Here is a 26,985-nt window from a genome sequence, read left to right as displayed (position 1 = left end):
AAGCAGGGCAGACTTCTCCGGGGTAGTAAGTAGTTTTTTAATTTCAAAATCAAGGTTTCCAGGTTGTGAGTCTTTACCAATTCGAAACTAAAAAGTTTTTTTGGGCAGTGATTCGTGTTAAGAGGTGCTTGATTGGGGAGGCCTGAAGAGTTGTTGGCGCATTGCGTGAGGAGTCTTGATACTTTGCTCGAGAATCCCAACGAGATGTTACATAACTCTTGGGATGACACAATGTGTGGCTGGAATCTTTTAGGGGACCAAAGTTCCTTCATAACTTTGAACAATTCAGATTGCTTGTTGTTTGCTTTCCTAACCTGTGTCTGGAGGAACGTTCGTTTTGCTGAACGAATACTTTTAGCATAGCTATTACTAACAATTTTATATGCCGCAAGATCTTTGGTAGATCTGGTTTTACGCCATTTTCTTTCTTGACGACGGCAGATGGTTTTATTGAGATGGAGAGAATCGTTATACCAGGGTCTAGATTTTGTAAGTCTAGGTCTGTTTTTATGGATAATCAGAGGAGCTAGGATGTTAAGTGTAGTAGTTAGTTTTTGTTCGAATAGTGAAATAGCCTTTTCCAGCGAGTTTGTGTCCCGTTCTGAGTCGTCCGGCGTGGCTTCTTTGCGGTCCAGGCGGGTTGACAAAACGTGCTGTTTTTGATAAGTTCGGGAAAATGAATTTGTGGTAATCTTTTTCAGATTTTGACTAGGGGGGCCTGAAGTCATTGGTTTTTTTTACATAGGGGAGCGTGGGACAAATTCGGGAAATTTGCAGCTCACCATTTTATGGTCAGACCAGGGGATGTCTCAACGACACACAGTGGGGTCCTGCTTTCTAGTTGGTTTTGTGAACTGTTTTATATGATATGCCTAGTTCTTTAATAGCCGGGTTATAGAATGTTTTTGTAGGCCAGGATACATTACTATTACTATATAATAATAACTTGTTGGACATATAGGAATTGTCATGTTCTTAAAATTCTGGCTATAAGTGCAGAACAGTTTAATGTGACTAACCGTGGTCTTTCTTACCTGCTCACATTCTTATTTTGAATAGACCTGTTTGCTGTTTTATATTACACTGTATTACTAGCAAAATGGTCCGACTAGCATAGCCAGTTATTGTCCTCATTCTGGAAGCAATTTAATGTCACAATACTGGCCATCTAAGGTTTTTATGCATGTCACATATAAGCATATGGGGCTTCTGGTAAAGCTGACCCCACAGATTCCTTATATTATATCAATGGGGGTGAAAGCCTCGATTCTGTTTATATGCATGGTTGTTTTAGAAATAAAAGGTTTACGGGTAGTGTTGTACTGATACAAAGCATTTGCACAAGTACTTGTACTCATCCAGAGCATTTGCCTACTAAAACCAATACTTTGACGGACTCCATTCACATATGTGCATCCTGGTTTGCAGTGAGATTACAAAGCCTGGTTCAGGCGCAATTTCAAGGAGAATTGTGTATGAGATTAGAAATCGCACCTGAACCAGACTGAAATCGCAAAGGACTCTTTTTCAAATCGCACTGCACATATGTGAACAGACTGTAAAAACTCGCTGAAACATGCATGAAAACTGATGTCTCTGCAAGTGAAATCTATGTGGTTTTTCCATCAATTTTCGTGGAAGTTTGGTTTGAAGGAGCCATAAAAAAAAAACTGTGACATGACACTAAAACTAGGTATCAGTATTGGACTTGAGAAAAAGTATCGGTACTCCTGCTCAGTCTTAAAAGACTGGTATCGGTGCATCCCTATCTACAGGTGGTTCTGCCCAAATAGGTTGAGCCTACACACTGTTTTCCACCTACCCGTCATTCTACCACTCCAAACTCACACTGATATTAATGGCCTGTCAGATTTATCCACCCTCTACCATGTTGTAGAAACGTCTGTTCACCCCACCATACTGTATCTCTTTTTGTAGAATGTGATATAGATTTTTACCATCACTACACACTATGATTGGTTTCTGTTGGATCTGCTTTGCAGATCCATAGGTTACAGTACAGTGTGAAAATGGTCCTCGTGTTTAGAATCTACACAAATTTGGTGAGCAAACACTTACGGCATAATGTTAGGTATGAAATGATGTGTGTACTTGTCTTCTGCAGGGAGGAAGATGAATACTCGGAGCTACGCTCAGAACACAGTCACAGCCAGCTTGAAACCAATGACGATTCCCGCAGTATAGACCAAGACCAGGCCTCTGTCTCTGTGCAGGAGAATCAGTCCACAATGGTTACTGTTGATATGGGTAAGTGAATAATATAAGGTCACAAAGTCTTCCTGCAATTCATATGTTAAGTATATAACATGTATTGTGCATTACATTTTAGGACCGCACAAAAGTCAATCTGCTAAAAATGTATTTCTTGCAGGATTTGATATTTTGATTTATTAAACTTTTTTTTAGGAGGTTGTATTAAAAAAAGGATGGAGATGGTGTTCCTTTCAGCATGTAACATTTTAGCATAATACACCTGATTTGACAATTGTGCTGTGTGTGGATCAGCTATTTCTCCTAGCCTGATGAGTTCCTTGCCAATTTAATGTGGTAAATATTTGATTGTATGTGTAAATGTATTGATTATACAGTACAGGTGCATCTCAACAATATAATATCAAAAAGTTAATTTATTTAAGTAAAATTAAATTCTTATAGATTTATTACACACAGAGTGATATATTTCGTGCATAATGCGTGCATTTCTATGCATGTCAACATGGTCATGTAAAGTATAGGCAACTATGCCGGGTCTTTTCTTCAGCACATGTACATTTTTATTCTGCTGTCTCCTTTTCAGCATATGCTCATGTTTGTTCCAAATAGCACCTACTGCTAAAAAAGCAAATACTGTAGATATGTAGGGGACAGTTTATAATTGAAAAGGGGATACCTGCTATCTACTGGACAATTCAATATTTTCTCTACACTGCACATGCATTTTGTCATTGTGTTATTCCCAGAGCTTTTTTTCAGGGGGAACTTGTTGAAACTCAGTTCCACCACTTCTCGTTCAGACGCTTTGGTGCCTGCTCGTCACAATCACTTGGAAACACAGAAGTCTGGTTTCTGTGTTTACAAATGACAGCTCTGCACTCTGTGTTTAACCCCCATAATCTCTGCACTCTTTATGTAATGCAATCCTGGTATTTAATGCCCCTTTAAGACGCTTCTACTGTTTGTAAAATCTGACCACACCCACTTTTTGATGCGATTTGGAGGGTGTGTGTGTGTATGGGGAGGCGTTTTGGGGGGTCGTCGTTGAGTTTCCGCACCTATTGTTTGAGAAAAAAAGCCCTGGTCATTCCTAACATTCAGATCATGGATGGAGTCTGTGGTGTCCTTCAAAATGTTTTACAGATATGAGCAGAGCCCTGTGATATGACTGGTCATTCATGTGATTTCTTTTCTCTCTACTTTTTTTTGTTCCCCATTCGTAAGAATGATTGAGGCTTTGCTTGCTTTTGAGTCCCAAAGCAAGCAAATCGGAAAGCAAATGTACAAGACTGCACTTTGCAAATGTGCTTTAGTATTTCATTTTTGTATTCATTTTTAGCATTATTAGTGCCAATTTAACCATATCAAAACTGGCATTAGAGGGTTAAAATTCCTGAAAGTGTCCTAGAATAAACCTAGCAAGATTTTTACACTTCCAAGGTGTTAAAAAGGATTTTGTGCTGTTTAGGCAAGTCATTTTCCCATGGCTCAAGCATATGTTTCTGCTAAATTTTCCATAATATTTTTGTCACTTGCTGACATTAACAAATACGATTATTGCGGTTTTTGGCACAAACTAGGGCCTTTTTTAAACCAGACGCAGAGCTCTTTCTATTGTGTTTGGAGTTTTTTTTATATTTTTAGCTTAATATAAAGCGTAGCTCAAGCACATGTTACTGCTTTTTAAGTTTGAATCACATATTGAACTGTTTGTCACTTTATACAAGGCCCAAGAGCCAAAATTCTGTCCTGTAGGTTTTATTTCCCTTCCAGAATAAATAAAAAGCTGGTTCTGATTCCTTAAAATATTTTGATGCTTTTTATAGCAATTTTCCTTTATTCATTACATATTAAATGTATTTTTATATATTCAGATCCTTTTGGTGGTTGTTTATTTCCTGAAATAAAAATAATATATGGTTACAACGCTTAACAGTGTTAACATCACAAACGAATCAAATGGAGTGTAAAAATAAATAACAAAATGTCCACCTATATTGTGAAAATGTGTTACAATCAATAAAGCGCAGTTGTACTTCAAGATGCACCACACACCCGTCCTGTGTCCCCACTCACCAAAAGGAATGGAACCCTAGCTTTTCAGTCCAGGGGTCATTCAGGCTAGAACGCTGGCCATGAATGACTTTTCACAGAAGGGTCCAGTGAAAATCTCCCCCCAAACGTGGTGGACATAGGTAGATATAGACAGCAAAGATGAAAGAAGGAGCTGATGGTGAAGTACAATTTACCAAGATTTTATTGCGCCAAGGTAAATGGGTACTTGCAGACTAGAATAATATCACATGAGGTATAACGTGGGATAAAATACAAGAAACGCTGCATCCAGTGTGCATTCCACCAAAACCAAAAGTGGCATAGTTTGTACTCGAAAACCGGGAATTGCGTCAGCACATTTTCCCCTCCCACAGTTATTTCCTGAAGCTAATTTTACTTGTCCTAAAATGTTGCCTTAAGGAGGATGTTAACCCCTCCAAAAAAAATTGTAATTAAGAATTATCTCTGTTACAGCAGAGGATGTAATTTCATCTGTGTCCAGTCTTGCCACAAAGAGTTAATCCAGCTCTGAGCAATCCTCTTATCTTCCTTTCAATAAGATAAAAACAGACACACAAAGAAATGGGTGTCCGTTCTTCCCAATTGCTGTGAGTGACACATGATTTCTCTTTTCTTTATCTCGTGCACAAGTGTGAGAGAGGCATTTTGTGTACTTCACACCCCCCTCCTTTCTTCTCCAACTCTCCCAGGATTGGCTGCTCCACACCTCAGCATGATTGGGCATGTATAAGTCATGTGGTGCCTTTCCTTGGTTTTGACTGCATGTTAGTGAGCATGGGGCATAATCCACGAGACAAGCAGAAGTTCAGTGTAAGAAATATCGATGCCTGGCAAATGGGAGTGTAGAGATGAGCGGGGAGTTTGACATTACAACTCCACCCACCGAACCCTGGACAACAGACATGTCCACAGAATCCGAAGTATTGCTGGGCTCCAAACAGCTAAAGGGGAGATATTTGACAGGTAAGGATAGATGCAGGAGGCATGTATATACTTATAGATCAGCACTATGGAAGTAATTTATAAATGATGAGAGTGGGTTTCCATACACCTTAACATTCATAGTGAGGTTGTAGACATTTTTCCGCTTGAGTTCAAATGCACAATATCTGTTCATTAGGATGCTGTTGCATTACTGACTGAGGTATGAAACGGCTGTAGATGTTTTCTCCTAAAGCTGCGTAGGCATCCCCAAAGGTACCGCCACTCTACCGAGTAAAAGGCCTTGGCAGTGTCCAAAGCCACCACCACCCAGGACCCAACATTAGTATGTGTCGCTTGTAAGTTAATATACAATTTTCTGAGGTTGTAGGAGGTGTTACGTCCCGGCATAAATCCAGCTTGGTCAGCATGGATCAGGGTTAGAATCACTTGGTTAAGGCGTAGGGCAAGTACTTTAGCCAAAATCCTTATGTCTACCTGGAGGAGAGATATGGGTCTGTAAGATTCCCGCAGGCCTGGGTCCTTGCCCGGCTTAGGTATTAGGATAATAACTAATGTCCCCTTTTAACACATTTTTACCACCACCCAAACTCTAGGAGGGACATTATGAAGGTCGCAACAAATTTTAACTCAAATCAGGCCACCTGTCTGCAAAATCTGTGCAGTTTGTGTATGTATTTGGGATCCTTGCATCTGGAATCCTGGGCAGTTGACTGCAACAGATTTGGACAGGTCTGCTAGAAGATTTATCACATAATGTGAGATCGTGTGTCTGTTTTCACTCAAAACAGACACACAATAAGGCAGAGAAATAAAAATGCCTGTAAAAACTTTTATTTTTTTTGATCTCCAGTGTGCCTGAGCCCTTAGGAAGTTATTAGAGGCAGGTTTTATTCTGCTGCAGTGCAACTTTAGAGCAGCAGAGGGTGGAATTTATGAATGAAGATGCTAATAATTCTAAAGCTTGTTCATATTTGTTCAAATCTTGCTGCTGCTCCTGTACATCACTACCTTGCGTTAAAGGTGACCTTATCCTTAAGGAGCAGGTTACATGTTACACCCATATTTAGGGGGCAACATGCTCCACCACCAGCACTCCCCTCTCCTCTGTTACTTTTTTAAAACAGTGTGGCTGTTTCTCCAATGCATCTGTATCATTCATTCAGAGATCTGTGAATATAGAAACAAGTACCGTCTGTCAGTGTGGCAGATGTACTTCTAGTATGCATGGGCTGTGAACTCGCTGCTCAGCACCCTTGTTCACTTATTCATCCTTTAGCTTTGTAACAGAAAAGCCGGAATGGGGATATGGACACAAAGCTAGAGGAATACACTGCAGGAGCCTGACATTGCATCCGTGATCTGCTGACCGCGGGTTCATTGCTCTGCAGGCTCCAGTAGAAAAAAAATATATATATAGTGTGTGTGTGTGTGTGTGTGTGTGCATTTGTGCATTTTTTTTTTACCTGCAAAAAATGTGCATTTATTTATTTTGACAGGTGAACATAGAGGCAGAATTGACAAATTCCCCACTATGTTATCAGTATATTGGTCTTGTATAAAACTGACTTCAAGGCCTCATTTTACTTCAAAATATGGCATTGGACACTCTGAATGCAAAGCATCTCTCACAAAATAAGATTGTTACCATACAGTCCTGTACACACTGAGATTAATTTGCTTTGCTTCAGTAATTGTACCCCATGACACTTTTATCATGCTTTGCAGCATCCTAAAGACCCCACAGTAGTCTAGGACCTGGTTTAGACTTGCTTTGCTGTCTGAAGCACGATATGCTTTCGGTTCACTGACAGCAGTAGACAGATGGTGACGGAGCGTTGTCTCTCCTCTTCACCGACTGTTTTAACCCCCTTACTAGTTACCAACCACGTCACATCCAACCACCTCAAAACCTAACCATGCCTCAAATCTGACGCATTCCTCATTTCCCATTTGACATCCCTTCCACTTTGTAAAACAAATAGACCTGGAAAATGTTGCCTTTATTAATAAAACAGGATCACAAAGTACATGACACAGCAGACCGGATACCAGCTGAGGCGTTTCACACTATTAGTGCTTAATGATTAATTGGGGAGCTTTTAATATGTTTTAAGGACTATCTAATGTGATTAATTTTAGCTTGCAAAAAAAATCAAAATTCTGCCCGGTACCCCACTTTCAAGAATGTTACCCCATTTCATATTCCTGTTATGTGGCTGCTGTATCATGTACTTGTATGAAAAAGTATCCTGTCCTCCTTTGTATTGCTTCCTTTGTGCAAAATCCCAGGTCTTCCAATCCCTCTGCTTTTCTATTAAAAACTGGCCACACTAGGCATAAGAGCGGTTAGTTTTATAGCTGTGCTGAGAACTAGGCCTGCTCTCCTCAAATGTTCAGACTTGTCCTGACACCCCATCCTTTTTGCTAGGAAGACCGGTGTACTGTTGTTTCTTCTCTCCCAGCTCTCAGCTGCTTATGCAGCTAAGGGAATGTGATCACTTCTAAAAAAAAAACTGAGTGGGTATTTTAAACTGAGTGGGTTGTTTTACAAGAGAAGAGTTTACATATAATGTGTTACTAATCAAGCCTAACAGACATTAGTTGTAGATCCATTACATTTTTTTGTTCAGAAAGCAGTAACGCCACAGATCTGTCATAAACTTAGCTTTGTCTTAAAGTGGATGTAAACCTAATTCATGAAACCTGAGCTGGGCACATATATCTGCAGTATTTACATATCTCTCTTCAAAGAGCCAAGTCCTGTAGCTCTCTTCTGAACAGTTCCTCTGTTATCAGCCTGATAACTCCTGACAAATTCTCGGACACAGATAAAAGCAGCTTGACATTTCTGTCAGGGGAGTTTGCGATAAATAGATTAGCAGGGAGCTGGCCCTGTTACAAAGCACCTCAGAGTCTCTCCCTATGAGGACTCTGAGGTGCTTTGTAACATGGCCAGCTCCCTAATGATCAGCAATTTTAACCACCTTGGCTGTATGCCCAAACATCACACTGTTAAACAGGAAGAGAAAATTTCTTAACAAGATCTGAACTTTCTAAACAGTATATAAATGTGAAGACAGCAGATATACATGTAAAACCTATGTAGGGATATGTTTTAAATCTCTGTGTATCATCTGAGGCTGTTCTCTTTACTGGGTGTATGGAGGGTTTACATCCACTTTAAATGCAAGCTACTGACTAAGCAAACCTGCCACTTGCAAATCCAGTTTTATTTATTCACGGTAATCTTTTGAGCATCCCTTTGCCATGAAATTGTATGTCACCAAATAACCCCAAAACCTCAAGTCTGTATCAGATAAATGCTGTGCGCTCTAAAAGCATGAAAATCACAGATTTTTCATTTCAATGGCAGATTTTCTACATTTTCTAACCACCAAACTGAACCTGATACATGGTAATTTTGTTAAGCCACGATCCAGATCATGAATCCTTTTCACATTCACGTCTGTCTGCTTTGGGAAATGGTCTGTAAACTTACCAGCTGGCTTGCCTAACCATTCATCACGCTATTAGCTAGTGATAACAAAGTCCATATTCCAATCACTTGTTTCCGATCTCTCTATCACTACCCAAATGAGTATGACCCTCCATTATTTTTTTATTTTTTTCACTGACTTTGGAAAATTGTATAAACGAGAGCTCTAACTAATCACACCAAATCTGCCCACAGCATTTAAAAAAAAAAAAGTATATCATTTTGTGATCTGCTTTGGCTTTATAGTATAAGGAAGGTGACGGCAATTTTCGGAGCCTGCAGTTTTGCCTGCTTTTTTCACTACTTAGAGCACATGACCTAATTAATGATTCCCAACCTGAGCGCTCTTCTTTTTGTGTTCCTCACTCTTATCTGAGAATGCAGGCACGTGCAGTTTAAGCCTAATGTTAACTTTCAGCTGAAATACATCATAGTTTTTATTATAATTATGACTTTAGTTGAGATATCCTTTGCTATCCTTTTTCCTTCGATTTCCCTTCTAAATGTTTTTTTTCTTTGTCTGAATTTCTCACTTCCTGTTTCTCCTCAGTAAGCTTGCCACCATCATCCGAGCGGTGGTTAGTCAGCCAGAACAGCTTACTAAGGAGGAACAGGAAATGAGAAATTCAGACAAGGAAAAAAAAATATTTAGAAGGGAAATCGAAGGAAAAGGTTTAGTGAACCAACAATGTACAAGCTCAAACACTTCAGGACCGCCTAACGCCGATATACAGTACGTCGGCAGAATGGCACGGCTGGGCACAATAACGTATGGGTACAGTGCCCAGCCGTGGGTCGCGCCCTGCCGCCTGCGGGACCCGCGGACCAGATTGCCGCCGGTGTCCCGAGATCAATCACAGGAGCTGAAGAACGAGGAGAGGTGTGTGTGTGTGTGTGTGTGTGTAAACACACCTTCCCCGTTCTTCAATGTGGCAATGCCAGTGATCGTCTGTTCCCTGATATAGGGAAAGGTGATCACTGACGTCACACGTCCAGCCCCGCCCCCCTACAGTTAGAAACACATATGAGGTCACACTTAACCCCTACAGGGCCCCCTAGTGGTTAACTCCTAAACCGCAATTGTCATTTTCACAGTAAGCAGTGCAATTGTCATTTTCACAGTAAGCAGTGCATTTGTATAGCACTTTTCGATGTGAAAATGACAATGGTCCCAAAAATGTGTCAAAATTGTCCGATGTGTCTGCCATAATGTCGCAGTCATGAAAAAATCGCTGATCGCCAGCCATTAGTAGTAAAAAAAAAAATATTAATAAAAATGCCATAAAACTATCCCCTATTTTGTAAACACTATACATTTTGAGCAAACCAATTGATAAACGATAATTGCGATTTTTTTGTTTTTACCAAAAATAGGTAGAAGAATACGTATCGGCCTAAACTGAGGAAAAAAATGTTTTTTTTTTATATATTTTTGGGGGATATTTATTATAGAAAAAAGTAAAAAATTAAAAAATATCGCTCCGTTTTTGTTTATAGCACAAAAAATAAAAACCACAGAGGTGATCAAATGCCACCAAAAGAAAGCTCTATTTGTGGGGGAAAAAAAGGACGCCAATTTTGTTTGGGAGCCACGTCGCAATTGTCAGTTAAAGCGACGCAGTGCCGAATCGCAAAAAGGGGCAAGGTCCTTTTAACCTGCATAATGGTCCGGGTCTTAAGTGGTTAAAGTAACCTATTTATAATAAAAAAATAACGAACCTTTCCAACCACCTTAAATATAGCCACTTTCAGTGGTTGATTAAGCCTGTTGCAATTGCTTTTTTTTTGTATTCTCCATGAATCTAGCTATAATGAAATATCAAAGGATTCACAATATGAAGATTATCAGGTTTACTTTGATTAGCTATCTAATTAAGCCTCCAGTATCAGGATAAAGAAAACAATCCCAGCCCTGATTAAGCCATATAAGCGATACATTATCTAAGCTTTGTGTACTCTCTGAAAGGTTTCTGGTTGGCTGCCCTTCTCCACTGGCATTTCTTGTGAAGAACACTTGGCTTTTTAATCTTCTCATTCTTGACAGTAAAACATGAAGGTAAATGTAGCAATTGTTCCAGCACAAGCCCCATCACGCCGTGGTCCCAACGCACTATTTTGTATACCCTTTTTTTTGGCAGCAGGGTTGAGGTTATTACAAGCTCTGTAATGTTTGTGGGGCCACCCTGCTCCATGATTACAGTAGAGACAACCACATTAAAAGTCTAACAGATGGAGAGGAGTGATGACAGCTAAGCTGATGCTGTGCACAGATCTTTGCATTATACATGTTGAATGGAGGGAGGCTGACAAGAATCCTGCATATTACAGCAAGAATGCAAAGGGCACAGATGCCTTTCTGTCATGTTGGGAATTTAACAAGTACTGAAGAATACATACAGTCCTATTAGTTACCCATTTTGTTTTAGTATGCCGCGAAGGACACTTATTTCGAAGAAACACGCATTAAAATATTAATCGCTGTTGATATTCTGCTGGAACATTTTTGGAAGAGCTGTGTACAATTCTGCAGATTCACCAGAGATGGTCACCAGAACACCCATCAAGAGGGTGGTTTTGATTGCATTAGTTTTTTCATAAGAACATATGTCTAAACTTCTTCAATATTCAAAATATACAAATGTTTTCTTTATTTTAAAGTGGATCTAAACCCGAACTGACATTTTTGTTTGCTAAATGACTGTATATCATGAGCAATTGGCATTTTGTTCCAAAAAATACTGTTAAAGCGGAGGTCCGCCTAAAAAAAATATTAAGAGCCAGCAGCTACTCGCCTGTCCAGGGTGCCCGCAATGTCGGCAGCCGAAGCTGAGCAATCACTCGGCTCTTGGCTGCCCCCGCCGCCATCCTTGGTGAGGGAATCGGGAAATGAAGCGTTGAGGCTTCACTTCCTGGTCTCCTACTGCACATTCTCGAGTCGCGATGCGCGTCCTTACTCGTCCCGCTGTCTTCTGGGACATGTGTGTTTCCCAGAAGACAACGGGGGGGCGGGAAGGGGCGGAACCCCTGCGGGAGTCTATTCCCAGAAGTGGGTGCAAATACCTGTATTATACAGGTATCTGCACCCCCCCAGAAAGGTGGCAAATGTGACATCGGGGGGGGCGGGGGTTACATTTTTGTGTGGACCTTGCTTTAACCACTTGCCATGTCATGGCTACGTTTACTGGTGCAGGGCGCCTTGGGCAATCGTGTGTGTGTGTGTGTGTATAGATAGATATAGTTAATCATTTACTGCCTGCTTCCGGAACTGCAGCGACACGCATGTGCTCCCCCTGCTGACCCATGCTGTGATTTGACACAGCACGAGTTTGCGCCTTATTTTAGCCAATCGAATTCTGTGTTTACAAAACACAGAACTCTGTGTACATAGAACATAAATATGGCTCTTTTTTCTCCCTGCAAGGCAGGAAGAAAAAAAGCCCCATAGTAAAGTAAAAGCGGCACATATTACACATTGCTAGGAACACGGTTAACCCATTGATTGCTCCTAAATGTTAACCTCCTCTTCTCAGCCAGTGACAGTGTACAGTATTAGCACCGATCACTGTATTGGTGTAACTATTGATGTCAGTGTACCTCCCCAGCTAGTGCCAGATTGCCCGTTATTCTATCACAGTCCCACTATATGTCGCTGATCACCGCCGTTACCAGTATTGCGTCATAGCTTCATAAATTCCAGTATTTACACTGTAGTTGTAGATGATGCTATAACTTTCACCCAAGCCAATTTTTTTTTTTTTTAACTAAAGATGTATCCGAATACATTTTGTCTTAAACTGATAAGATTTTTTTTTTTATTGAATGTTTTTTTTTTTAAATCTTCAGCCTTGTTTTGTTAATAATTAAAAACCCAGTGGTGATCAAATACCACCAAAAAGCTCTGTGTATAAAAAATTATGTAAATTTAATTTACATACATACAATACAGTGTTGCATGAACACACAATTGCCAGTTAAAAATGGCAAAAAAATTCCCTTGTCATGAAGGGGGTAAAACTTTGCAGGGGTTAAGTGGTAAAGTAATAGTAAGGCGGGGGGCCTTTTTTTTTTTAAATAACAAACCTTTCATACTTGCCTGCTCTGTGTAATGATTTTGCACAGAGCAGCTACGATCCTTAGTTGCTATGGGGGCACTCGTGTTTCCTCACTCCCGAACCCTGTTCTGAGTGTGTATGAGACACACTTCCTCTTCACAGGCTCTGATTGACAGGGCTGTATCTGAGCCAGTCAGGAACAAGAGACCCAAGGGAGCTTCAGCTCTCCTGCACAACGCTGGATCGAGATCAACCTCATGTATTTAGGGGAAAAAATTATAGCAGAGCTCTAAAAAGGCATGAGTAGACTTTTTCCTAAAATTCCTAATAAAAAAAAAATGGGTTGAGATGGTTATGTGCCAAGTTTGGCATTATCATCATTATGGCCAATGATAAATGAATGCAGTCCCTGTATTATCAAAAAAAAAAAAAAAAGGCTGAAATTTCTATTGCATTGAATGGAGATGTTGGATGTTTGTAACTTGATGGTATGAACGGTTTTCTTCCCTTACCATCAATTTACAAACATCCAACATCTCCGTTCACTGCAATAGAAATTTCAGCCATTTTTTTTTGATAATACAGTGACTACATTTGTTTATCAATGGCCAGCACTATCCTCATATGTAAGTGGGGACGGAGTCCTCAGCCCTGTGTAAGCTCTTAACATTGGAATGTACCCAGGGCTGTTTGACGGAAGTCATTACAACCACATTCTCCTAACACGATGGGTTTACGATTCACCAAAACCTGTTTTGTTTGGTCCACTGGATAATTAAATGGCCAATACATTGATCATTTTTAGATATGCTATTTTTAGACTACCAACTTAGTACCGTTTTGTTCCTGCACAGCGAGCTGCTTGGATTTCCATAAGGTACCTCAACTGTATCTCAGCACGGATGTGTAGTCAGTCCATAGATATCCATACAGGTCAACAGTGCAAGCACAGTACTGCTCCTAGTTATCTCAGGAAGCACGACTGTACTTCTAAGTAGTGCACAGTGGATTTGCCTTTAGAAAAAAAAAAAATTCAGTCACTGATCTGGAAAAAGTATGCAACAAGTAGTCAGTGACGTCAGGGTTCCTTCTCTGTATAGTTGCTCAAGGTCAGTAACTTAGAAAGTACTGGGTTTAGTTGATTAGTAAATGATAGCCAGGCTAAATTTTTCAGAAATAGTCAGAATTACTAGTCTTGATATTCTCTCATCACAGGGCTAATTTTAAAGTGAAAAAGTTCACTTTAATGTTCGATCCATAGTGAAAAAGGAAAATACCGCGCTGTCGCTCTGAATACTAAATGGCAGCCAGCACAGCAAAAGACAACTGCAAACAAATAACAAATTAAATGTGAAGCACTATTAAAAACAGTCGCTATATGATAAGAGACCGTGTAAGTGATGAACTGAATAAGTTACTGTACATACATGTATATTAAAACACAAATATACAATAGTCCACAAATGTGATAAGTGAAAAATATATAAAAGAAATATACAAATGTATATATAATAATGTAAGACTGAAGACTAGGTATTTTAACTTAGTCCTGGGAGTTGAATAGCATCCTTGGGACATCAGTGGTGAGGAAAAGAAGTATTGAAGATGGCCACCACCAGCAATGAGAAGGCTTACCAGAGATAATGGATTCAAGAGGGCATACACCCGATGAGTCGTCACGGTGAAAACACACCAATGGATTGGAAACTCCACGTCTGCAACCTCCGGCTTAAATGGGAGATGATCACTCCTTTCTTTAAGTGGTTCACAGCAACTATTCACCCAATAGATAATCTCAAAGAGGGGTGGACCGACAAATTATTGTGCTTAAGGAAAGTGTTCCTGCATGGTATTTATGATTTAAGTAATTTTTAACTATGATATTTTTAAGATACATATTCAATCTATTATGACCACAGTCTAAAAATATGAAATGTATTCACCAGACATGTAATCATACAAAATGGTTATATATATTGGTTGACATAACCAAACGTTACATAAAATTTAAAATACCGATTGCGTTACATAAAATCTTGAATATCAATTGAAACACCCGCTAATATTGTAGTGTAGTACCTTTGACATGATACAACAATGATAAACTTCTCTGTAGAAACAAAAACCTTGTAAAATGACAATTAGACAGAAAGTCTATATTTCACTAATTCAACCGTTGCTATACTGCAGGTAAGGAAGTGGTTAACAAAGTGAAATTAAAATTGGATGTTTGTCATAAAATGGAAACTATGCAAAATGAAAAATATATTGAAAATTGAATCTTTAGAGAAAAATCTACAAGGCTGTTATTGGTTCGAGAAAATAATTATAAATAGTATAATACTTGATAAATCAATATTTAAGAGAACACAAATGAATATAAGATAAAAATCAACACAACATAATTACCCGTTCCAAAACGGCTACTGGTCTGAATTGCTGGTTACCACAGTTTTTAGAATGGCTGCCGTGGCTTTCAAGATGGATACTCTTAGCGAGGAATTACTTGTTGCGACTTCAGAGTTCCTAAGCATAAGGTGTTGAGGAAATTTTGTGAATGCAAACGTATGTATTGATGAATGGTGTATGTGTCTGCGTGTATGATTGATGATAAGCAGGTGTTTTGAGTCTTTTTTGAGTGTCCCCTCATGGCATCTCTCTTGCCTCCAAATACCATCTCGGACAATAACATCATAATTATAATAAGCTCTGCCCAAAAGGTATTACTTCTTCTTCTTCTTTTCCATTGGTTAAAAAAAATCAAATGATTTACTTTTGGTGAGTTTCAGGTAATATCACCTTCAACCACTAGGCATGTCTGAGAGCAGAAAAATATGTTCTGAACTATCTTTTAAATAATATGTTCTATTTTCATAATGTGTATTTGTATATTGGTGCTGAAGATTATATATTATTTCTATTATTTGGGGATTCTGGCAACTGGTATAATATACAATACTCTGTTTACTTTTGATTAATCAATATCACATAAAAATGGTTGTATAAATGTATATCTTGTATAACCAATGAATATTTGTTTATCTAAGAAAAACACATGCTATATGTGTATTTTTATAAAATGTTATAATCACAATTCCTATGTCTTGCATAACACTGAATGGCATCTTAAAACAATTCTACTTTTTGCCTTATGACAGAATTATCAATAGGTCAGTAGACACTTAAATCATAATCGTATCTGTGACCTGGAATATCATTTGAGTGACTTATAATCAAATATAGCTAATGGAATATAATATATAATTTGAGTGACATAATCAAACATTGGTATTTTTAACATAATACTGACTGCCCAAAATTCACATCTCTTCCTAAACTGTCTTGAAATGAACTTTGAACAGACTCTATTAATATTTAGACAGAATTTAGCTGTATACTCAAGTACTAGACCAGTGGTTCTCAACCTTCTAGTGGCGTGACCCCTTGATAAAATTTCCCAAGCTGTGGGGACCGTAACAGTAAAATTATTTTGTAGCGTGGGTTGTCGGCACCCAAGGCAAGACAAGTAATTTGTGCCCCTAACCCAAGGACATTTAGCGCTCCCTGAGTCCCTTCCACTCATATGGTATTAAATCCCATTATGCTACATTTTAGGATGTACCACTTTTTCTTTGTTCTCCTTTCTTTCCCTTTTATCTCTCTATCCTAATTTAATTTTTTTTCCCATCACTCTCTAGCCATCTTTCTTGTTATTTAATGGCAACTATAATCGCAGGTAGTGTTACTCACTGTGTCTCCGACTTTGTGGTGTCCCGCAGCAGTGACACCTATGCCGAAATCAGGAGATAGGGTCTCCTCCACCCCCCCTTACTTCATTCTTTACCAGTCAGCTGACCTCTAGTCTCTGTAAAGAGGCTGAGTGAGCGGCCACAGGCTCCAGGCACAACCCTGCTGGGCGGCTGCAAAAAGGCTAGGAGAGTGGTGCGGGCTTCAGGAACAGCCCAGGATTAGGTGACCCCTGGAAAATCATCATTTGACCTCCAGGTTGAGAACCACTGTCCTAGGCGGTCTAAGAAATGGGATCTGTTGGACAAGGGTGATTTCTATGTGTAAACAGTCTGTGTAACCTTTATGGTCGTGTTGGGCCTATCATTTAATCTAACCAACAAGGACAAGTAAATATCTTTTGGTTTCGTGAAAAGGGGCCTTAATATTCAGGTGACTCTGTTTTAACACAAGGCTTGTATAATTTAGAATGGTTGATTCATTGAAACTTGGAAAACATATGAAGTCCCTTTAGTTCATCTTGTCTTGAGGCCTGACTGAATTTAAAATTTCTGCCAGAAGATTATAAAATGTATTATTTCTTTAATCATAATCACAACAGAATCATGCCTCTTACTAAATACCCTACTAAAGGCCCTTTTCTACCGATGGTGCATGCTAGGGATCTGCCTCCTATTTGGCTGCTTAGAAGCCAGGACAGTACAGATGTCCCTTAAATTACCCCTTTTTGGAAAGTAGCCTGTCCATGGTATTTAGTAAGAGGCATGATTCGGTCCACCCCTCTTTGAAATTATCATATTTGTGGACTTGCTTCATTGTATGTTTGTGTTTTCACACATGTGTTAATATATGTGTATGCAACTTATCCAGTTTATCACTTATACGGTCTCTTATCATATAGTGACTGTTGACATAGTTGGTCTATACATTTCCCAGCCATTGCATTTGCCTTTTGGGAGCAAGGCATTGCAGTAATCTGTTTGCAATTGGAGGATTCTTCCCATCCCTATGTGACAGTTTTAGGTGCCGAAGCAGCCAATCCGTGCTTTCACTTGTGAAAAGGGGGAATGAGTTAAATTCTCCCCTATTTCTGAAAGTACTGGATATTTCATTCTGCTGCTCTGTGCAAATGGAAGGGTAGGGGAGCCCTGCATGGACAGAGCACAAGTTCACAGTAAGGGATGATCACTGTTTATGTTGCCAAGTTAAAAACCGCTATCCAGTGCCATTTCCTAGATTTTTATGATTTTTACCATCTCTACAAGTATGTATGGATTAAGTTCCTCCTCTACTGATTTGATTATGTCTTTTGTATTTGTTTTTGTATGAAGTCTGTAAATCACACTGTTTTACTATTGTAGTGTGATTTATAAATAAAACATGATGATATTTATCGCATTTCCAATGCTGGGAAGCAATTAAATATCACTTGTATGGTTAAGCCCAACCTTCAGATACTAAATCTTTCAGGTTTATTGGTTTGACAGCATCCCTGTGACTGATGTGTTTATATTAGAGGAAGACCTGGCCTGTACTGGAATGTCACGTTTACTACTTGCAGTAAAAGCGGAGGCAGTCTCCAAGGCTGTTATGTTTTCAGGGAAAAGATGTTTGTTGTGGGACTTTTTTACACCTTTACGGCCCTTGGTTCTTTCCAGCTCATAAGCCCTGTGTTGCCATCAGTATCACTGATTTATGACTTTCTTGTACAACAGTAAAGTGGAGTTGTATCCTTGGCTATTGCCTACAGACTGTCCAGCTGGGAGAGGAGATCTTTTATTTGGATGTGGCTTATATGTATATGTTTTTGAAACTGTCATGCTCTAACACAAGCCGATATAAGGGGCAATTCACACGTTGGCTTTTGGAGTGTATTAATATACATGCATCATGTTGCACACGGTTTGTTCTTTGTGGTGTGCTGCATGTGTGTTGCCCTCTACTGTACAATGCATTGAGGTGACAACACAGTGCAGATATATAGTGGGTATACAAAAGAATAACCCCCCCCCCCTCCTTTAAAATGACATGTTGCTTTGCAGCCTGAAATTACATATTTTTTTTTTTTATCCATCTGTATTTACTTAATGCAGCTTATAACATCCAAGTGAAAGCTGTAACACCAACATGTCAGAAAAAAAAGTTGGAAAAAGGATTACCCCCTCCTAAAATGACTTGTAAACGCAATTGGGTGTAGCTAATCACTTTCACAATGGCACACAAAGCCATTTGACTTTCAGCTGTGGTCATTTTGATTAGCTCAGCGTGAAAATAACTTTCCTGAAGCATTCCAGACCCTTGTAGTGCTACTGAAGCAAACAATCAACTATGGGTGACAATAAAATGTGATTGTTTGAAATAAGGGTGATTCTTTTCTATATCCACTGTAGAACAGGTGCATTGTGGCAACACAAGTGTAAATAGGCCCTTCGAGTTAGTTATTTTTAGTATATAATTAGAGTATCTCCTTTAGTTCTATTCGTTTAGCTTTGAGAATAAATTTAAAAGTGATATCCAGACCCAAATTTACCTCAAAATCTCAATTTCCCTTTCTAGGGCATGTCCATTTTTTTCCGTTAACACTGTTCTTGTATACAGAGGCTGCTTTTTTATTACTCATTGTGATGTCATCACTAGGCTAGTAAAATGTTAGCAGGAATAGCTTCTAGAAGGAGGCATCAGCAGGGTGCCCTACATTAATTTTTATTGGCATAGGCACACCCTCTAGTACTACATCTCCCAATAATCCTTTCCACACATTTTATGCTGGGACAGAGAGGATTGGGATAGCTGAAGTTCTGTATTTAAGCAGAGGAGAACTCACATGGGGCTGGAAATGCTGATGGGGTTTTTAGTGTAACAGTCAGCATTGTCAGCCAACAGCAGGAAATTAAAAGCTCGCTGAGTTTCTGGCAGGATCACTAGGTATTTCTTTATCGTACATCACGGGACACAGAGCGGCATTCATTACTATATGGGTTATATGGAGTACCTTCAGGTGTAGACACTGGCAATCTCAAACAGGAAATGCCCCTCCCTATATAACCCCCTCCCATAGGAGGAGTACCTCAGTTTTTACGCCAGTGTCTTAGGTGTTAGTCATGGTTTAGCTTGCCTCCGCATCCTTGGGATTAGGTGAGCTACCGGTTCTGTCCAAAAAAGCCTCAGCGCTAAAGTGGTCAGTAACCGGACCCCAAACCCTTGGGGTATAGCCCATAATGCTTTTCTTTTTAGAGAGCTGGACCCTGGGCCCAGAACTTAGAAACCTTTGGGTACCTAAAGTTTTCTGTTGCCAGGGTGCTATATGGGCCCAGGACAGTGGATCCTTCATAGGAACCCAGGGCCTGAAGGTCTAGACATCCCCACGGAGATGGGGGAAGATTGGGCCTCTTGCTTAGCAAAGTCCTGCGGCATGGAGCAGGTAAGTGAGGGGAAAACTTGCGGAACTTGGTTCTTAGCAGGTTTTTTTCTGGGGGGTCACAGGGGACATGCCTAAAGTTATGCACTGCATCTGGCAAACTAGTCACATATCATAAAGATAGGATGGCTCTCTATGTATTATTCCCCATAAGATGTGACCTCCCTTGTAGTGTTGGAAAAGCATTGAGTGGGGCCTGTGTTATATAAAAATATATGTGTGTGTCAGAGAGCTTTGCTTACCTGCAGGCCTCCAGGCGATGCTCCATTCAGTCTTCCTCCTCAGAGCCTGCAAGCAGGCAAAACGCTGACCTCCTCATGGTTCCAGGCTGCAGGCTGCAGTTTGCTGGAACAGAGAGGTCCCTTCCTCCCAAAATCCCCCCCCCTCCCCCTGTCGGGAGGGGCATTTCCTGTTTGAGGTTGCTGGGGGGGAAGGGCGGGTCAGTGGCTTAAAGGAAGGGGCGGCCCTTCCTTGTTTGTTCCATCAATACTTTGGAACTGAGGAGAAAGACCAGAGCGGCAGCACGGGGCGCCGAGGACACACAGTGGCCAGAAAGGATATTGCAGTCTTCAGAGGACTGTTTTGTCAAGCCTAGAAATAGGCTGTTTCTTTTCCATCTCATAGTTTTTCTTTGCAATACTACTCAGGGGGACAGAATGTTTTTTCTTTCCTGGATTTGAAACAAAAACGAAAAAAAAAAAAAAAAAAAAAGTCATCTAGGGGAGAGGAAGCATTTTTTTTTTATCCCCCAAACAGGTGTTTGGACAATTAACTTTTATAGTTCCAAATACCAATAGGTAGCAGGTGTACCTCGGTATTGTACCATGGTATGCCGCTGTTTTCCCTACAGGGAGCCTTGGGGCCATCGGGATCTGGGGCTGGAGCTGACGCGGGTCAGTCCAACCCTAAGATGGTCACGGAGGAGGTATTACTCACCTCTTTAAAAGAGATGCAGAAAAGCATGGGAAAAATGATATCCGCAGCTATGCGGGGCAGTAAGCGGAATAGATCTCCGTCGCCCGAGCGCGGACCCTCAGAAGAGGAGGTCCTTTCCTCAGGGGAATTGGACGACCTCTTGGACACGGACCAAGTAGGTTCAGGGATCGAAGACCCGGATACAGAGGAGTCTGGGGCAGTCTCCCTGAGGGAGAGCTGGTGGATTCAAGGATTGTCGGACTTGGTCCATAGGACATTCAACTTGCCAGTACCAGATCTCCAGGTATCGACGGTTTCAGCTTTGGGCTCACTGAGGGCGCCTCAAAGCAATGCTGTGTTTCCGATCCATCCTCTATTAGAGGGAATTTTGTTCCAAGATTGGAACAAGCCAGATAAGATCTTCTTACCACCTAAAAGGTTCTCTGTCCTATATCCTATGGAAGAAAATTTTTCCAAAAGATGGGCTACTCCTGCAGTGGACGCAGCCATCTCATGTGTTAACAGATCGTTAACATGCCCTGTAGAAAACATACAGGTGTTCAAGGATCCAGTTGATAAGCGCTTGGAAGCACTACTTAAGAACTCCTTCACTACTGCAGGGGCAGTAGTACAGCCAGCTGTGGCTGCGATTGGGGTCGCTCAAGCATTATCGGATCAATTTAAGCAGATGCTTAAACTTATTCCGGCCCAGCAGGCAGAAAAATTTTCGGATGTCCCTAAGGCCATATGTTTTACGGTAGACGCAATCAAGGATTCTATCCAGCAAGCGTCACGTTTATCGTTATCCCTTATCCATATGAGAAGACTCTTATGGTTAAAAAGCTGGGAGGCTGAGCCCCCATGCAAGAAGCTCCTGGTAGGGTTCCCCTTCCATGGAGGACGACTCTTCGGAGAAGACCTAGATAAATACATTCAGACCATTTCAAACGGCAAGAGTACTCTCTTGCCAACTAAGAAGAAGGTTCAGGGACCTGCGTTTAAACGACAGTATTCCCCTGGGCAGGGGCCCTCTAATGCCAAGCAGTATCGACGGCCTCCTGCAAAAGCAAACTTCGGCTTCAACAGCAGATCACAAGGACAGGCTGTTAGAGGCAAAAGGCAGTGGTTTCGCAAACCAGCAAAACCAGCCCCCAAGCCAACCTTATGAAGGGGCGCCCCCACCCACGAAGGTGGGGGGAAGGCTGCGACTCTTTTCAGAGATTTGGGAAGCCAGCATTCCCGACGAGTGGGTACGGTCTTCCGTGGCCACAGGCTACAAATTAGATTTCCTAAGGTTTCCTCCTCCTCATTTCCAGAAGTCGAGGATTCCAAACGATCCGGAAAAGGGAGCCGCATTAAGATCGGCATTAGATCATCTACTTTCCCAGGAAGTAATAGTAGAGGTACCAGTCCTGGAACAGGGGCTGGGTTTCTACTCCAACCTATTCATCATCCCAAAATCCAATGGAGATGTCAGGCCAATTTTGGACCTAAAGATGGTAAATGCATATCTAAAGATCCGCTCATTTCGGATGGAATCCGTGCGGTCAGCAGCTGCCACACTCCAGAAGGACGACTTCATGGCGTCCATAGACATAAAGGATGCCTACCTTCATGTTCCAATTTATCAGCCACATCAAAGATATCTACGCTTCATGGTGGCTTCGCGTCACTTCCAATTCGTGGCGCTTCCCTTCGGGTTGGCTACGGCCCCCCGGGTGTTCACGAAGGTCCTAGCTCCAATCCTAGCCAAACTAAGGATCCAAGGGGTCACGATCCTAGCATACCTGGACGACCTCCTAGTCATAGATCACTCGTCTCCCGGCTTGGAGCGAGCAGTGGCCCTCACGGTCCAATACCTCGAGAGGTTCGGCTGGGTCCTAAATCGAGAAAAGTCAGCTTTCCAGCCCACAAAGCAGTTGGAATATCTCGGCATGAGATTAGACACAGAACAACAAGGAGTGTTCCTACCTCTGAGGAAGGTAAAAGCCATCAAGGAATTAATCCTACTGGTTCTAAGCAAGAAAGAACCGACTATTCGCCTATGTATGAGGTTACTAGGCAAGATGGTGGCCACATTCGAGGCGGTACCATACGCCCAGAGCCACACTCGCATCCTACAGGCAGCCATCCTGTCAGCATGGAGCAGAAGGCCACAGGCCTTGGATATCCCGTTGCCGCTCTCATCAAGAGTCCGACAAAGTCTGTGTTGGTGGTTAGACCCTCAGAATCTACTGAAGGGGAGGTCTTTCAGCCCAGTGGCTTGGAAGATAGTGACCACAGACGCCAGCCTGACGGGCTGGGGAGCAATTTTGGATGGTTGCACTCGCCAAGGTACTTGGGCAAAGCCAGAGAAGCAGTTGCCCATCAACATCTTGGAGCTCAGAGCTGCTCGACTAGCCCTCAGGGCTTGGACGTCAAAATTGCAGGGGTTCCCGGTGAGAATTCAATCAGACAATGCCACGGCCGTGGCACACATAAATCACCAAGGGGGAACCAGGAGTCAAGCCGCTCAGAGAGAGGTGAGCTTGATTCTTCTATGGGCAGAGGCTCATGTGCCCTGCATATCGGCAATATTCATTCCAGGAGTGGACAACTTTCAGGCGGACTTCTTAAGCCGCCAGACTCTATGGCCGGGGGAATGGTCTCTGCATCCACTAGTCTTTCAAGCACTCTGCCAAAGATGGGGAGTGCCGGACGTGGATATCATGGCATCGAGACTCAACAAGAAACTAGACAGGTTCATGTCCCGCTCAAGGGATCCGATGGCCTGCGGAACCGATGCGTTGGTTTGCCCTTGGCATCAGTTCAAACTTCTTTATGCGTTTCCCCCGCTCCAGTTACTACCCCGCCTGCTGCGCAGGATCCGGGTGGAGCACATACCAGTCATCCTGGTAGCTCCAGCATGGCCCAGAAGGGCATGGTACTCACTAATCTTAAGGATGGTAGTGGGAGACCCTTGGACTCTTCCTCTACGGCCAGACCTGCTATCGCAAGGTCCGATCCTCCACCCTGCCTTACGGCATCTAAATTTGACGGCCTGGAAGCTGAATCCCTGATTCTCAGGGGTAGAGGTCTGTCTCAGAAAGTAATCTCTACCCTAATCAGAGCCAGGAAACCGGTCTCTAGGGTGATTTATTACAGGGTCTGGAAGGCCTATGTAGGCTGGTGTGAGTCCAAGCGATGGCTTTCTCGCAAATTTACCATCGATAGAGTATTAAGTTTTCTCCAGCTAGGAGTGGATAAAGGATTGGCATTAAGCACAATCAAAGGACAGATTTCTGCTCTGTCAGTGTGGTTTCAGCGGCCGCTGGCCACCCACTCGCTGGTTAAGACCTTCCTTCAAGGGGTCTTACGTATTAGACCTCCAGTTAAATCCCCGCTTTGTCCGTGGGATTTAAATCTTGTTCTGTCAAGTTTACAGAAACAACCGTTTGAGCCGTTGGCTGATATTCCTTTGGTTCTACTGACAAGGAAGTTAGTATTTTTGGTTGCCATAGTTTCCGCAAGAAGAGTTTCGGAGCTGGCAGCCTTATCCTGTAAGGAACCATATCTTGTTTTTCATAAGGACAGGGTCGTTCTCCGCCCTCATCCTTCCTTCCTTCCGAAGGTCATATCCAGTTTTCATTTGAACCAGGATTTGGTATTACCATCCTTCTTCCCTAAACCTACTTCCAGAAAGGAAGGGTTGCTGCATACCTTGGATATTGTCAGGGCCATGAAGGCCTATCTTAAAGCTACAAAGAAGATCCGGAAGACAGATGTGCTGTTCATTCTACCGGATGGGCCCAAGAAGGGGCAGGCAGCTGCAAAGTCCACCATTTCTAGGTGGATTAAGCAATTAATCACTCAGGCCTACGGCTTGAAAGGGTTGCCTCCTCCAGTATCATTAAAGGCTCATTCTACTAGAGCCATGGGCGCCTCCTGGGCAGCACACCACCAGATCTCTATGGCTCAAGTTTGCAAGGCGGCAACCTGGTCTTCTGTCCACACGTTTACAAAATTCTACAAGTTGGACGTAAGAAGGAATACTGATACTGCCTTCGGGCAGGCAGTGCTGCAGGCTGCAGTTTGAGACCCTCGGATTCCGGGGGCTCCTCTTGTTCGAGTTAAATTTAAAAATTTTATTTTTCTCAACTAAGTTGGATTTATTATGATTTGAGTATATCTCTAAATTAAATCCTTTTGTCTTGGAGATGTTCTCCCTCCCCTCATTGTAAGCATTGCTTTGGGACATCCCATATAGTAATGAATGCCGCTCTGTGTCCCGTGATGTACGATAAAGAAAAAGAGATTTTTAATACAGCTTACCTGTAAAATCTTTTTCTTGGAGTACATCACGGGACACAGAGCTCCCACCCCTCTTTTTTGAGGACCATTTTGGGAGGCATACTGCTTGCTACAAAACTGAGGTACTCCTCCTATGGGAGGGGGTTATATAGGGAGGGGCATTTCCTGTTTGAGATTGCCAGTGTCTACACCTGAAGGTACTCCATATAACCCATATAGTAATGAATGCCGCTCTGTGTCCCGTGATGTACTCCAAGAAAAAGATTTTACAGGTAAGCTGTATTAAAAATCTCTTTTTTTCCATACTTGCAGTCACCCATTTCTGGCTGTTGGGAACAGCGTGAGCAGCAAAAGAAAAAGCTGAGGAACTGTACTGTGCAAGATCTTAGGTTTCATACACAGTTATTAAAACCAGCATTCCAACACCACTATGTATATCCTAATGTGTGGCCAGTGTGGAAGAAAACACTTTCACAGAATTGCTTGATGAAATAAAAAAATGAAGGTCACCTATAGTTTCTAGCTATATGTTGATGCTGCAGCTGCACTCATTTTATTTGCACCCATTATCCTTCATCTATGGGCAGAGTGTTTTCTGTGAGTAGCAGTATGTAATGAGTATGCTGTAAAAGAATTGACCTTTTATTTATGAGGCTCGGATTTGGATTATAATTTTAGCTGCTGAATGAAATATATTTATAAAAGTTATATTCATCCCCCAAATGTGTAATGCTTCCACTCCTGCATTTATGTATATAGTGATATGTAACCGAACATATGTCCGTAAATGTAATTTATGTTTTAATGCAGTGTTTTTAACCTTAACTTTTCTAAAAAAAAAATTTGTAAAAAAATCAAATTCCTTGTAAAAGAGTAGATAGAATTAAATGGTACTTTTTAATCAGCAGGCGTAGTTTTCTATCAACTTTTTCTAAACCCCTCAAAACTTAACTTCGTAAACAACTCTTCCTCCCAGCTGCTTCTTCCAGTGCAGCAGCCTCCTGCAGAATTTACAGTGTGTTCTGGCTAAACTTTCTTGCATTCTGTCCAGTCCTGCACACTGAGTTGCCATTGACTAGAATGGAGCTATATATCAAGCATCTCCAGTCTAATCAATGAGTCCTCAGTAGATTGTGGTGGGGGGAGGAGGGATATGGTTACAACTGTTTCTTTAAAATGTACACACTGTGACAGTCACTGCTGCCAAGAAGTGCCCACCTGTGCCACCTACCATTACCCATCAGTACTGCCAAAAAGTGCCCATCAGTGCCACCATCAGTACAGCCTCATCAGTGCCACCTATCAGTGCCTATTATTGCAGCCTATCAGTGCCAAAATTGCTAATCAGTTCCCACCAGTTTCGCCTATCATTGCCTGTCAGTACTGCTAATAAGTGCCCACCTGTGCCACCTATAGATGCCCATCAGTGCTGCCAATCGGTGTCCTCTAGCGCCTCATCTGTCACTTATCAGTGCCACCTATCGGTACCGCCTCATCAGTGCAGCATTATTTGCGCACATCAATTAAAGCGGAGTTCCAACCACAATTAGCATTTTTTAAATGTATGTCCTTTCATCCTGCGTTTTTATAATATAAATCTGGTCACTTACTATTTTACAATCTGCCGCCGATCCGCATAGATATTCAAAAAAGATAGTTTATAAAACTATATCTACACCGTTGTCATTTTGCTTGTGGGCATTGTGAAGCCAACAGGCACTTACTTCCTGGAAGTCTTGGATGGGGAGTGATAATTGGACAGCGCACTGCATCCTGGGAAATGATGACACACATTTCCCAGGAGCATTAGA

At 41.5% G+C, this 26,985-nt stretch overlaps 1 protein-coding gene across 3 annotated transcripts in view; it reads left to right on the top strand.

Annotated features, from left to right (window-relative positions):
* MCC (MCC regulator of WNT signaling pathway) overlaps nt 1-26,985 on the top strand; it is a 415,517-nt gene that overhangs the window by 304,693 nt on the left and 83,839 nt on the right. For all 3 annotated transcript variants that reach the window (XM_040343573.1, XM_040343584.1, XM_040343595.1), the window contains one exon: nt 2,126-2,268. In XM_040343573.1, the coding sequence (XP_040199507.1) occupies nt 2,126-2,268 (143 nt within the window). The remainder of the gene's footprint in view (nt 1-2,125; nt 2,269-26,985) is intronic.

This window comes from Rana temporaria, chromosome 1 (assembly GCF_905171775.1).
Source record: "Rana temporaria chromosome 1, aRanTem1.1, whole genome shotgun sequence".
Taxonomy (NCBI): Eukaryota; Metazoa; Chordata; class Amphibia; order Anura; family Ranidae; genus Rana; species Rana temporaria.
Note: the sequence above shows the minus strand (reverse complement) of the source record. Positions and strands in the feature narration are given on the sequence as shown.